Source organism: Rhinoraja longicauda, chromosome 10, assembly GCF_053455715.1.
Source record: "Rhinoraja longicauda isolate Sanriku21f chromosome 10, sRhiLon1.1, whole genome shotgun sequence".
Taxonomy (NCBI): Eukaryota; Metazoa; Chordata; class Chondrichthyes; order Rajiformes; family Arhynchobatidae; genus Rhinoraja; species Rhinoraja longicauda.
Genome location: NC_135962.1, coordinates 53,717,477 through 53,732,509, shown reverse-complemented (window position 1 = coordinate 53,732,509; position 15,033 = coordinate 53,717,477). Strand labels below are relative to the sequence as shown.

Sequence of the window (15,033 nt, the reverse complement as noted above, 5' to 3'; positions counted from 1 at the left end):
AGGGAGCTGGCGTCGAGCAGCTGCCGGGTGAAGTTGCTTTTGGGCTTGTTCTTGCCCGAGTTATTACTGACAAAATAGCTCAGGAGTTTCTCCTTGTAGTGGCGATCCCCGTTGTAATCCTCCTGCAGACCGTAGTCCCCCCCGACCTGCTGGGACTTCTCCAGCAGGGGGTTCTGAAGCTCCGTTAGGCTCTCCATTCTGCGGGGGCAGGGCGGGCGACGGAGAGTGGAGGGAGGGAGGGAGGGGGGTCGGAGGGGGTGGGAGAAATCTCCGAATCGTGCCTTGCGGTGGATCGAGCGAGGGTGACTGGCCGAGCCCCGGGGTAGGTGTCAGGCGGTGGAGATGATCACTAGCCCGTGACCTGAAAGAGACAAAGCCAGTTACTATTGCTCAGAGGATTCAATACTCCCGGACCATCACACAAACCAGCCTCCCTTCCATCTACACCTCGCGCTGCCTCAGCAAGGCCAGCAGCATAATCAAGGACCAGTCTCACCCCGCTCACTCCCTCTTCTCCCCTCTCCCATCGGGCCAGAGGTATAGAGGTGCAAAAACGCACGCCTCCAGATTCGGGGACAGTTTCTTCCCAGCTGTTATCAGGCAACTGGATCATCCTACCACAACCAGAGAGCGGTCCTGAGCCAATATACACCTCGTTGGACTATCTTTGATCGGACTTTACTGGATTTATCTTGCACAAAGCTTTATTCCTTTATCGCATGCTGACCTTTAACTTCATGTTTCATGTATCGGTTAACATGACTGTCGGCAGATCAATTTCCCCTCTATAAATCAACTTTATTTATAGAAATAAAGTTCTACCGTATCGTGTCATATCGTATTGTGTATTTGTACACTGTGGTGGCTCGATTGTAATCATGTATTGTCTTTCTGCTGATTTGTTAGCACGCAACAAAAACGTTCCACTGTACCTTGCTACACGTGGCAATAAACTAAACTGAACTGAACACATTGGGATCTTCATTCACTGCTCTGGGCTGTGAGCGTTTGAAGAAAGACTTCTGTTCCCCAACACGAGAGAACGCATTTGAAGCCCCAAATCTAGACGGTTTTTGGCAGGTACTGGGCAACAGCAGAACAAGGGGCCACAGTTTAAGAATAAAGGGTAGGCCATTTAGAACTGAGATGAGGAAAAACTTTTTCAGTCAGAGAGTTGTGAATCTGTGGAATTCTCTGCCTCAGAAGGCAGTGGAGGCCAATTCTCTGAATGCATTCAAGAGAAAGCCGGATAGAGCTCTTAAGGATAGCGGAGTCAGGGGGTATGGGGAGAAGGCAGGAACGGGGTATTGATTGAGAATGATCAGCCATGATCACATTGAATGGCGGTGCTGGCTCGAAGGGCCGAATGGCCCTCTCCTGCACCTATTGTCTATTGTCTATTGTCTATAACAGCACTCATGGCCAATGGAGCTATTGTCAAAGTATAGATATTACTTAAATGTTAACAATGCTGGAAATCTAAAACAACGATGGAAACACTCAGCAGGTCAGGCAGCATCTGTAGAGAAAGAGAAACAGAGTTAAGGTCTATTGAAGATTCATGAGTTCTTAAGTGATAGGAGCAAAATTAGGCCATTCGACCCTTTAAGTCTACTTCGCCATTCAATCATGGCTGATCTGTCTCTCCCTCTCAACCCCATCCTCCTGCCGTCTCCCCATAACCCCTGACACCCATACTAATCAAGAAGCCATCTATCTCTGACCTAAAATAATCCGCTGACTTGGCCTCCCACAGCCATCTGCGGCAAAGAATTCCACTGATTCACCGCCCTCTGACTAAAGCCATTCCTCCTCATCTCCTTCATAAAGGAAACGTCCTTTAATTCTGAGGCTGTGGCCCCTGGACCTGGACTCTCCCACGGGTGAGAGGGTCTAGGACCTGGTGCTGATCGTGAAGAGGGACCTGGCTGAAAAGGCCGTTCGGCCCAGGACGGTGCATTTTTCTAGCAGAGAAATAGCAGAGAAGTCAAAGAAAGGTTAACGCGGGCTTCATCTTAAATGAAGAAATGCGTGGCAATCAGCTTGACAGGATGGATTCATCTCCAGCTGTGTGAAGGGTAAATCTCCGCTATGCATGGGGATGCTTCCTTGCAAGGCAAATCATGACTCGGATGATTGATGCTATTTTAACTGCATAATTATTTCATTTCTATTGATCAGTCTCAGGAGCACCGTGCAGCGGCACGCCAGGAGAATGTTAATCAGGGTTAACACCAGCAGAGCTGGAGGGGTCATTTGCTGTGATCACAGTCTGGAGATGGACGTACGGGTGTCAGGGGTTAGACGGCTGTGCGGGGCCAAGTCAGTGGATATTTGTAGGTCTGAGAAAGATAGATCCTTGATTAGTACGGGAGTCAGGGGTCAGAAACATCGAAACATAGGAACATAGAAAATAGGTGCAGGAGGACCTATAGGTTTGGCCAAAATAGGTTTGGCCCTTCGCGCCAGCACCGCCATTCATTGTGATCATGGCTGATCATCCACAATCGGTAACCCGTGCCTGCCTTCTTCCCATATCCCTTGATTCCTCTATCCCCTAAAGCTCTATCTCACTATGGGGTTATGGGGAGAAGGCAGGAGAATGCAGTTGAGAGGGAGAGATAGATCAGCCATGATTGAATGGCAGAGTAGACTTGAATGGCCTAATTCTGCTCCTAGAACTTATGAACTTGTGAAATTGGCTAAATTGCTTTGTCCCTTATGGGACCACACTTGTCCCGTATTAGGCCCGGTGGGGCATTGTAGGCCCGGACACTGTAGGCCTGGGGGCCGCTGTAGGCCCGGACACTGTAGGCCCGGGGGCCGCTGTAGGCCCGGACAGTGTACACCCAGAACCCTGGGCGCTGCCTAACGGAGGTTGTGTAGCAACCTGCCTCCCGGCCCGGGCGGCCGCCATTGGTGGAGCGGGAGCACGTGGCCGCTGGCTGGGTGAGGTCACGTGGGGCGCGGGGCGGTAACGTCACTTTTTGTCCCTTATTTGGGAGTGAGAAAGTTGGCAACCCTACCTCCCAATGATACTGTGCAGTGAGTTTCATCTCACTGACTGCATCGGCCCAAGGCATCAGCTCACCATCACCCCTTCAACAACATCAGAAAAGGGCAATAAATGCCGGCTCTTGCTAAAGGTTCTCTCCTGAATGCATTAATAAAAATCAATGACGTGAAAAATATTTACTTTAGAAACATAGAAACAGAGAAAATAGGTGCAGGAGGAGGCCATTCGGCCCTTCGAGCCAGCACCGCCATTCATTGTGATCATGGCTGAACATCCACAATCAGTAACCCGTGCCTGCCTTCTCCCCATATCCCTTGATTCCACTAGTCTCTAGAGTATCTCACTCTCTCTTAAATCCATCCAGTGATTTGGCTTCCACTGCCCTCTGTGGCAGAGAATTCCACAAATTCACAACTCTCTGGGTGAAAAGGTTCCTTCTCACCTCAGTTTTAAATGGCCTCCCCTTTATCCTAAGACTGTGGCCCCTGGTTCTGGACTCCCCCAACATTGGGAACATTTTTCCTGCCTTTAGCATCTAGCATTGTGAGTGGGTCATAAATCTCTTTTCTGATGTGAAGACAACCCTGCACAGAAGGTAGTTGAGGCCAGTTCATTGGCTATATTTAAGAGGGAGTTAAATGTGGCCCTTGTGGCTAAAGGGATCAGGGGGTATGGAGAGAAGGCAGGTACAGGTTACTGAGCTGGATGATCAGCCATGATCATATTGAATGGCGGTGTAGGCTCGAAGGGCCGAATGGCCTACTCCTGCACCTATTTTCTATGTTTCTATGTTTCTATGTAAAGAACACAATGGGTCAGGCAGCATCTCTGGAGAGAACATGGACAGGTGACCTTCCGGCTCAGGATCCTTCAAGGTCCTTTTTCCCAAAATGTCACCTATTCAAGATCTCTCCAGAGATGCTGCCTGTCCCGCTGAGTTACTCCAGCTTTTTGTGTCTATCTATAGATTCCTTCTGTCCTCATTTTACTGTTTCTATTGGGTAGTTTCCCCATCTCGTTGGCTGCAGGTTCTTCAAAGATACTTTCACCCCAAGGAATGAGAACGCTCATATGAGTGGCTCACGATGGATACATGGTAGTCCTCCTGTTCAAAGCAAAACAAGGAACTCCCAGAAACAGTCTTCATTGTTTTCTCAGAATCGGGATGGATTAAAAGTGGGAAATTAGCAAAGTCACTGAGGAATTGTAATACTATTCCTGCAATTTCTGTTTTTCTTGAAAGATACAAGCTCTTTAGTTTACTTTAGTTCAGTTTATTGTCACATGTACTAAGGCACAGTGAAAAGCTTTTTGTTGCGCGCTATCGAGTCAGCGGAAAGAATATACTAGATTGCAATCAAGCCTTTCACAGTGTACAGATATAGATAATATTGTTTAGTGCAAGATAAAGTCCAGTAAAATCCGATTAAAAATAGTCCGACTGTCTCCAATGAGATAGATGGTAGCTTAGGACCACTCTCTAATTGTTGATAGGATGGTTCAATTGCCTGATAACAACTGTCCCCGAATCTGGAGGTGTGTGCTTTCACAATCCTGTACCTCTTGCCCGATGGGAGAGGGGAGAAGAGGGAGTGGGCGGGGTGAGGCTGGTCCTTGATTACGCTGCTGGCCTTGCCGAGGCAGCGTGAAGTGTAGATGGAGTCAATGGAAGGGAGGTTGGTTTGTGTGCTGGTCTGGGCTGTGTCTTTAAGAGATTGCCATGGTTCAGTGCCGTAGACATTGTGAGTAGACATATATATATATATATATATATACATGCACACACATACGGAACACACCTTCTCCTTAAAGTTGGGATCCCCATTCACTTAATATTAATCCCTTCATTGTTGCTCTCACAAGCTTGGTGCTCATATCTGTGCTTGTCACATCTTTCTGAATAGATCATGTTTCACAAATTAATATGTTCAGCAATAATGTTTTGCCTGAAGGCCCTTCATAACTGAGTGCATCAAAAATAGGCACAGAGAGAGATGAAAGATTTGCCTGTTGCCATAGTTTTCAGAGTCACACTTCTATTTCCCTATTTCTTCCCCTTTATTGACTTTGTTTTTTTTTTTCTTTAAATCATTGATTGATTCCTCTGCTCACTGCCACGTCTGCCTTGGTTTCTCCCAAATCCCGGACCCAATTGTTCCCTTGCCGCTCCTACTCTCCCGCCAGTCTTGTTCAAGTCTTGCCGCTTCCTCAAGTGACGGCATCCTTCAAACTGCCGCCTCTCAGCGCCAGTGACCCAGGTTTGAACCTTGAACTCGGACGCTGGCTGTGCACGTTCTCCTGTGACCGCCCGCGAAGGTGTTCTCTGAGTACTCTTGCAACCCAAAGACGTGCAGGTTTGTAGAGGAAACCGGAGTACCCAGAGAACACCTACGCGGTCACAGGGAGAATGTTGGCCTCTGTCAATGAATTGGCCTCTGTATGTTACCTCCAGTGTGTGTAAGGAGTGGGTGAGGAAGTGGGATAATAAGGAACGAGAGTGAACGGGTGATGAATGGACTCGATGGGCCAAATGGCCTGATTCCATGCTGTATCTCCAAACTGGAACTCAACCTCTCACAGCCCGACCCTTCCCATCCAGCTCTCTTCTATTTTTCATCCCTAACATACCAATCGGGGACATCCTGCCCAACTCCTTCCCATCCAAATGATCCCCGTCCTTAAACATGGCAATATAGTGACAATCCAGGACATTCTCAACATTCAGATCTATGATCCTCCCAGCACGAGCCTCCTGCAAGGTTTCATAACAACTGATGCCCTTTCAGAGAAGGGTGGCACGGTGGCGCAGCGGCAGAGTTGCTGCCTTACAGCGCCAGAGCCCCGGGTTCGATCCTGACTACGGGTGCTGCCTGCACGGAGTTTGTACGTTCTCCCTGTGACCTCTTGGGTTTTCTCCAAGTGCTCCTTTTTCCTCCCACACTCCAAATACATTTGTACAATTACACCAAGCCAGGTAGGTTAATTAGCTTTGGTAAAATTGTAAATTGTCCTTCGTATGTAGGATAGTGTCAGTGTATGGGGTGATATGGTATGGCATGCACTCAGTGGGCCAAAGGGCCTGTTTCCGCGCTGTATCTCTAAAGTCAGTCGCTGTTGGATGGCTCTTAACAAGGACGAGTCGCACCCTGGCTCTCTCTACTCCCTCTTCTCCCCTCTCCCATCGGGCAAAAGGTGTAGAAGTATGAAAACGCACACCTCCAGATTCAGGGACAGTTTCTTCCCAGCTGTTATCAGGCAACTGAACCATCCTACTACTAACTCGAGAGCAGTCCTGAGCTACTATCTACCTCATTGGAGACCCTTGGACTATCCTTGATAAGACTTTGCTGGACTTTATCTTGTACGAAACGTTATTCACGTTATTCGCTTTATCATGTGTCGTTACACTGCGGATGGCTCGATTGCAATCCTGTATTGTCCCTCCGCTGACTGTTTAGCACACAAGACGGTGGCGCAGCGGTAGAGTTGCTGCCTTACAGCGCCAGAGATCCGGGTTAGATCCTTACTACGGGTGCTGTCTGTACGGAGTTTGCGCGTTCTCCCCATGACCCTGTGTGGGGGTTTCTCGTCTTTTGGACGAGATTTCATCACCCACAGTCCAACAATAAGAGCAATAAAATAAGCAAATTGCACAACCCCAACCAACACAAAACACAAAACAAAAAGAAACATCCATCACAGTGAGTCTCCTCCAGTCCCCTCCTCACTGTGATGGAAGGCCAGAATGTCAACCTCACAGGTGCAAGGCCCCTGAATACAGGGATACGTTGGAGGGCATCCAAGATGGAACCGTGTCCCACACTTCCCCTTGAGAGAGGCACCTACATCAGCCATGAGGCTCCAAACTCTCCATTAACGGAGCCAATTTCAGCCCGAACATAAATATGTAAATCATACCGTTTCCTACAAAGCAAAAGTGGGTTTCAATTGGATTTTGTTTGATTACACGCAGCCCGCTGAGAGGGAAAAGACTTTGAAAGTGTTCAAATAATTGAAAGTGGCGCATGGATTTTTCAACAGATCACCTGAATATCTTACCTGGGGATGTGACCAGCATTGAATGTCTTCCCACTGTTTAATGCATGCTAACACCCTGCACCAAATAATCCGACTGCTTATTTAATTTCACGCCAATTAATGACGTGGATAGGGATAAAATAAAACTAGCTATGCGTGACAATTGGGAGGATGTCATACACCTGCAGTTGGCAAAATTCTAATCAGTCATTGACAATCCCCACTCACTTCCATGTACATTCCCAAGGTAATTCAATGCCAAGCTAAGATTAATTCCAACAATCAAATTGATTTTATTTGCAAGTGGAACACAGAAGTCCACAGATCAATTCTCACTCCGATCACTAACACCTCGCAAGATCGAACCTGGTCTCCTCAGTAACACTGCACATAATTCCGATGAACCAAATCTTTACCATTTATTAACGCCCCAGAATTTAATGGACTAAACTATTCCCTTCAAACACCCTTAGTAGAATTCCAATGGACCAGACCTATTTCCTTCACTGACACGTTATTTATTATCAATGGATTACACCTATTCTATTCACTAATACTGTAAATGCATAGAAACAAAGAAAACATAGAAAATAGGTGTAGGAGTAGGCCATTCGTCCCTTCGAGCCAGCACCGCCATTCAATATGATCATGGCTGATCATCCAAAATCTGTACCCTGTTCGTGCTTTTTTCCCATATCCCTTGATTCCGTTAGCCCTAAGAGCTAAATCTAACTCTCTATGTTATCTAGACGTTTCATTGAGCCCTACAGCGTGGAAACAGGACCTTCGGCCCAACTTGCCCACACCGACAAACATGTCCCATCTACACTAGTCTCACCTGCCTGCGTTTGGCCCATATCCCTCTAAACCCATCCAATCCATGTACCTGTCTAAATGTTTAATTGTTGCAATACTACCTGCCTCAACTACCTCCTCTGGCAGCTCGTTCCATATACCCACCGCTCTTTGTGTAAAAAAGTTACACCTCAGTTTCCTATTAAATCTCTCCCCCCTCACCTTAAACCTATGTCCTCTGGTTCTCGATTCCCCTACTCTGGGCAAGAAACTCTATGCATTTAACTGATCTATTCCTCTCATAATTGTGTACACCTCTATAAGATCACCCCTCATCCTCCTGTGCTCCAAGATATAGAGACTCTGTGTGTGTTACCCAATCTATTCCTTGTGGATAAGACCTGTACCAGTTATTAGTTGTAGAATTCCAACCGACATTCCTTTAACTCATGATCAATTCTATTTCAAGATAATGTTCTAATGACTAAATCTTTGTTGTACTTAATCTTAGCAGAACATATTTCTCTAACTGTACATTTCATTAGAATATCAATATCTAACTAAGAGCAAGCAGATCAACCCTGTAAACCTGTGGAGGCGGGCGGTAGAATAGCCGCCTGACAGCATGAGAGACCCGGGTTTGGTCCTGACTAAAGGTGCTGTCTGTACGGAGTTTGTATGTTCTTCCCGTGACATGCGTGGTATTTTTCTGGGTGCTCCGGTTTCCCCTCACACTCAAAAGACATACAGGTTTGTAGGCTAATTGGCTTTGGTGATATTTTTTACGCTGGATCTCTTAACTAAAAAAAACTAAAACACTAAACCTTACTTATCGTTGAATAAGATCATGACAGACCTGTTAGCCTAAGTCCATCATTCCACACACCGTTCTCTCAATGTCCAAAAATCTGCTCAGGTTTATCTTCTACAAACTCAACAATTGACTTGTCTTATCGTAGAGAATTCTACAGATTTGGATCCCTTTATTTTTAGCCAAAATCTCAACTACCTTGTCCTGAGACTAATGACTCTTATTTCTCAACTCCCTCGTCTAGTTTAGCTTAGTTAATGTTCATGTTCATCCATCCACCAGCCATTCACCAGCTTCTGACTTTAGACTTTAGAGATACAGGGTGGAAACAGGCCCTTCGGCCCACTGAGTCCATGCCGAACAGCGATCCCCGCACATCTACGCTATCCTACACACACTTGGAACAATTTTACATTTACACCAAGCCCATTAACGTACAAAACTGTACGTCTTTGGAGTGTGGGGGGAAACCAGAGATCTCGGAGAAAACCAAAGCAGGTCACGGGGAGAACGTACAAACTCCGTATGGACAGCACCCGTAGTCGGATTTAGAAACATAGAAAATAGGTGCAGCAGGAGGCCATTCGGCCCTTCGAGCTAGCACCACCATTATTGTCATCATGGCTGATCATCCACGATCAGTAACCTGTGCCCAACTTCTCCCCATATCCGTTGATTCCACTAGCCCCCAGAGCTCTATCTAACTCTCTCTTAAATTCATCCAGTGATCATCCAGTGATTTGGCCTCCACTGCCCTCTGTGGCAGAGAATTCCACAAATTCACAACTCTCTGGGTGAAAAAGTTCCTTCTCACCTCAGTTTTAAATGGCCTCCCCTTTATTCTAAGACTGTGGCCCCTGGTTCTGGACTCCCCCAACATTGGGAACATTTTTCCTGCATCTAGCTTGACCAGTCCTTTTATAATTTTATATGTCTCTATAAGATCCCCTCTCATCCTTCTAAACTCCAGTGAATACAAGCCTCGTCTTTTCAATCTTTCCTCATATGTCAGTCCCTCCATCCCAGGGATCAATCTCGTGAACCTACGCTGCACTGCCTCAATTACAAGGATGTCCTTCCTCAAATTAGGAGACCAAAACTGTACACAATACTCCAGGCGTGGTCTTACCAGGGCCCGATACAACTGCAGAAGGACCTCTTTACTCCTATACTGAAATCCTCTCGTTATGAACCCGGGTCTCTGGCGCTGTGAGGCAGCAACTCTACCGCTGCGCCACCGTGTTGCCAAGAGAAGAGACACATGAAGAGTAATGTCACCCCAACTTCCACGTCCTCGGCTTGCTTGAGTTGGGCCAAAGAGCCTGTTTCTTTCTGTATTGCTGAATGACTGTTAAAATCGCACTCGGTATAACTGGTGAGGCTTTAACCTGATGAATTGCCTTGTGACTTACACTGTGAGTCCCATAGAATAAAAACATATTGCTACTGCACTGAAATGTGACATTGCTTGCAAAGATATGAGGTTCCACATCACGGTAACATCTCCCATGTTTAGTGTAGTATAGTTTAGTTTAGTTTAGTTTAGGTTTTTTTAATGTCACGTGTACCGAGGCACTGTGAAAAGCTGCTGTTGCGTGCTAACCAGTCAGTGGAAAGACAAGACATGATCACAATCAAGCCATTTACAGAGTATAGATACATGATAAGGGGATTACGTTTAGGGCAAGGTAAAGGCAGTCACGTCCGATCAAAGATAGTCTGAGTGTCACCAATGAGGTAGATAGTAATTCAGCACCGCTCTCTAGTTGTTGGTAGGATGATTCAGTTGCCTGATAACAGCTGGGAAGAAACTGCCCCTGAATCTGGAGGTGTGCGTTTTCACACTTCTATAGCTTTTGCCTGATGGGAGAGGGGAGAAGAGGGAGTGGCCGGGGTGCGACTCGTCCTTGATTATGCTGCTGGCCTTGCCGAGGCAGCGTGAGGTGTAGACGGAGTCGACGGAAGGGAGGTTGGTTTGTGTGATGGTCTGGGCTGCGTCCACAACTCTCTGCGGTTTCTTGCGGTCTTTGGTGGAGCTGATCCCAAACCTCGCCGTGATGCATCCCGATAAAAATGGCTTCGACGGCGCGTCTGTAGAAGTTGGTGAGAGTTTGTGAGAAAATAACTGCAGATGCTGGTACAAATCGAAGGTATTTATTCACAAAACGCTGGAGCAACTCAGCAGGTCAGGCAGCATCTCAGGAGAGAAGGAAATGGGTGACGTTTCGACCCGAAACGTCACCCATTTCCTTCTCTCCTGAGATGCTGCCTGACCTGCTGAGTTACTCCAGCGTTTTGTGAATAAATACCTTCGAGTTGGTGAGAGTTGGTGGCGACATGCCGAACTTCCTCAGCCTCCCGAGGAAAAGCTTTCGAAGGGAGGCTTAGCATTTAGAACAAATTCTACTACACTGTTTTCTTATTTGAACAGTTTTTCTACCTAATTGCATGTTCACAATCTACTTTATTATCCTGTATAGACCAATCACCTTCTTACCTGCTCATTGAACTCGCAATTATCTCACCGCTCCAGTGCACGGGGCTAATGTTTTCCATTTCCCTTTGAACCGGCTGTGCCTGTGATACCGTTTATTAGCTGCCATCGTACAAATCACGCTTTTTATCGTCATTCTCCATCTTCCATTCATCAATCCACAGTCTTTGCTGTTAAATCCAATGACCCTCATCTGATCCCTCGTGTGACATGTTTCAAAAGCTCTTAGAAAATCCAGGTACACGTGCAGTCGAGTGCACTTCACCCGATCAGCTCATTATGATTTCACACAAACCAATTTATCAAACATGATTTCCTCTTTACAAATCCATGCTGACTCTACTGAAACACATCGTGATTAGCTAGTGCACAATACAAGCCCTAAGATGTTCGCAATTACTGAAGTCAAACAAGCAGACCTCTGTTGTCACTTCCTCCCAAAGGTGGTGTTTGATATCTCCTGCAGAGTCATAGAGTCACATAGTGCGGGATACAGGCCCTTCAGCCCAACTCGTCCAGGATACCCCATCCCAGCTCGTCCCATTTACCCCCCGTTTGGCCCATATCCCTCCCAGAAACCTCCCCAATTCAAGGAAAGTGCAGAGGTACCTGTGTAGGAAGGAGCCGCAGATGCTGGCTTATACCGAAGATAGTCACAAAGTACTGGAGTAACTCAACGTGTCAGGCAGCATCACTGGAGAAAAAGGATAGGTGACGTTTTGGGTCAGGACCCTTCTTCAGACTGGGTAGAAGGACAGTTTATTTTGTAATATCAAATGTTTCTTTTGCTCATTCTTATTAAATCATTCACTTCCCATTAATTCAGTATTTTGTTGTGTCTTCTTGTGCAGATTGTGTATTCAGCTAATGTCTCTGGTTTATCCTCTTCCTCATTATATTCTATACTCTTTCTACTTGTGAGGAACTCCCATTATTTTCTTTTCTAAACTCTTGCCTTTTACATACTTTTGGTAGCTTTTTGATCTTTCTTTAAGCCACTTGCTCTTTTGCTAGTCCCTTTCTCCCTGATTAGGAAAGGGGAGATGCAACGAGACCTGGGTGTGCTTATACATCAGTCACTGAAGGTAAGCATGCAGGTACAGCAGGCAGTGAAGAAAGCTAATGGCATGTTGGCCTTCATTGCGAGAGGATTTGAGTTTAGGAGCAAGGAGGTTCTACTGCAGTTGTACAGGGCCCTAGTGAGCCTGCACCTGGAGTACTGTGTGCAGTTTTGGTTTCCTAATTTGAGGAAGGACATTCTTGCTATTGAGGGAGTGCAGCGTGGGTTCACCGTTAATTCCAGGGATGACGGGACTGACATATGATGAAAGAATGGGTCGACCAGGCTTGTTTTCACTGGAATTTAGGATGAGAGGGGATCTTATAAAAAAACATAAAATTCTTAAAGGATTGGACAGGCTAGATGCAGGAAAATGTTCCCGATGTTGGGGGAGTCCAGAACCAGGGGTCACAGTTTAAGAATAAGGGGTAGGCCATTTAGGACTGAGATGAGGAAATACTTTTTCGCCCAGAGAGTTGTGAATTTGTGGAATTCTCTGCCACAGAAGGCAGTGGAGGCCAATTCACTGGGTGTTTTCAAGAGAGAGTTAGATTTAGCTCTTAGGGCAAAGGGAATCAAGAGATATGGGGAAAAAGTGGGAACGGGGTACTGATTTTGGATGATCAGCCATGGATCATATTGAATGGCGGTGCTGGCTCGAACGGCCGAATGGCCTACTCCTGCACCTATTTGTCTATGTTTCTATGTTTCTATGATTATATTCTGCTTCCCAAATTCTATTCTAGCTACTCCCTACTCACTCTTTAAGGGGGTAGTATGAGAGAGACATGGTGGTGTAGTGGTAGATCTGCTGCCTTGTCGTGCCAGAATGCAATCCTGTCTATGGGTGCTGTCTGTCTGTGTGGTATTTGTACGTTTTCCCCAGGTACTCCGGTTTCCTCCCACACTCCAAAGACGTACAGAATTGTAGGTTAATTATCTTCAGTAAAAATTGTAAATGGTCCCTTGTGTGTCGGGTAGTGCTAGTGTGCGGGGTGATCGCTGGTCGGCACAGGTTCGATGGGTCGAAGGGCCTGTTTCTGTGTTATATTGTCTAAAGTCTAAAGGCTAAAGTAAAGTCTTGCTGCCCTTTGCTCTCCCTGTTTTAATCTTCTCTCCCTTTCACTTTGTCGCTGTGTCCAGACCTGTTGTCTATCGTAATCCCAACCTATTCCAAGTGCTCCACATGAAGGTGTCTGTTACACTAGGACTAGTGGGTGGTAGAGGTAGAGTCGCTGCCTTACAGTGCCAGAGACCCGGGTTCAATCCTGACGGACTACAGGTGCTGTCTGTACGGAATTTTTGTACGTTTCTCCCCGTGACCACGTGGGTTTTCCCCGGGTGCTCCGGTTTCCTCCCACACTCCCAAAGATGTACAGTTTTGTAGGTTAATTATCTGCGGCAAAAATTGTGAATGGTCCCGAGTGTGTGGTATCGCTGGTTGGCGCGGACTCAGTGGGCCGAAGGGCCCGTCTCCGCACTGTAAGAGCGGCACGGTGGCGCAGCGGTAGAGTTGCTGCCTTACAGCGAATGCAGCGCCGGAGACACAGGTTCGATCCTGACTACGGGCGCAGCCTGTACAGAGTTTGTACGTTCTCCCCGTGACCTGCGTGGGTTTTCTCCGAGATCTTCGGTTTCCTCCCACGCTCCAAAGACGTACAGGTATGTAGGTTAATTGACTGGGTAAATGTAAAAATTGTCCCTAGTGTGTGTAGGATAGTGTTGGTGTGTGCGCTGGGCAGCGCGGACCCGGTGGGCCGAAGGGCCTGTTTCCGCGCTGTATCTCTAAATCTAAAAAATCTCTCAAGTCCGAAGTAAAGTCCAAAGTGTAGAACTCAGTCACATCCATTGCAGGTACTTCTTGATCCAGCGCAACAAGTTTAACTTGTTGGATCTCCATTCAAGCAGAAACCGTTCTCCAATTATCCAGTGGGTTTTTTTAACGACATCGTTATTACCAAACTACTTCAAGATTTGACCAGGAGTCAGCAACACATTCCAGAAATCTAATTAGCTTTATGTAAAGTGTAAGCCTTTGTTCAGTGACTTGCTTATTTATGTGTTGTCTACATTTAATGAATGGATTAAATGGGCCGTGAGGCAAGAGACTGACTATTGGCTGCCTTTCTCCACTGTTCTACCCATTCACTCTTTCTTCTCAAGGCATTGCCATCTTAGGGAAACGCAGTTACAGAAACAATAACCCCATGATGAAGTGACCCCTTCTTCCCCTTAAAGGCAAGCATTAGCCGATAATTCCATGCGGCACGGTGGCGCAGTGGTAGAGCTGCTGCCTTCCATGGGTTCGATCCTGACCACGGGTGCTGTCTGTACGGAGTTTGTACGTTCTCCCCGTGACCTGCCTGGGTTTTAGCTTCCTCCCACACTCCAAAGGAGTACAGGTTTGTAGGTTAATTGGCTTCTGTAAATTGACCCTAGTGCGTGTAGGTTAGAACTTGTGTACGGGGTGATCGCTGGTCGGCACGGACTCGGGGGGGCCGAAGTGCTTGTTTCCACGCTGTACCTCTAAAGTAAAGTAAACTAAAGTTAAGAAACAGGAGCAAGCCCATGCGATCACAGGGAGAACGTGCAAACTCCGTACAGGCAGCCACCATAGTACTTTCAAACCCCCAACAGTCATTGAAAATGATACCATGGAACATTGTTCTTTAAGAAGAACGTGTGATCCATTGCTAGTCCCACCACAATAGACAATAGGTGCAGGAGGAGGCCATTCAGCCATTCGAGCCAGAACCGCCATTCAATGTGATCATGGCTAATCATTCACAATCAGTAGCCCGTTCCTGCCCTCTCCCCAT

General features: G+C 46.7%; 1 protein-coding gene across 1 annotated transcript in view; it reads right to left on the bottom strand.

Annotated features, from left to right (window-relative positions):
- syndig1l (synapse differentiation inducing 1-like) overlaps positions 1–15,033 on the bottom strand; it is a 128,695-nt gene that overhangs the window by 71,700 nt on the left and 41,962 nt on the right. The window contains exon 2 of the mRNA XM_078406884.1: positions 1–361. This exon is cut by the window's left edge and continues 238 nt beyond it. Coding sequence (XP_078263010.1) covers positions 1–197 — 197 coding nt within the window. The 5' untranslated portion in view covers positions 198–361. The remainder of the gene's footprint in view (positions 362–15,033) is intronic.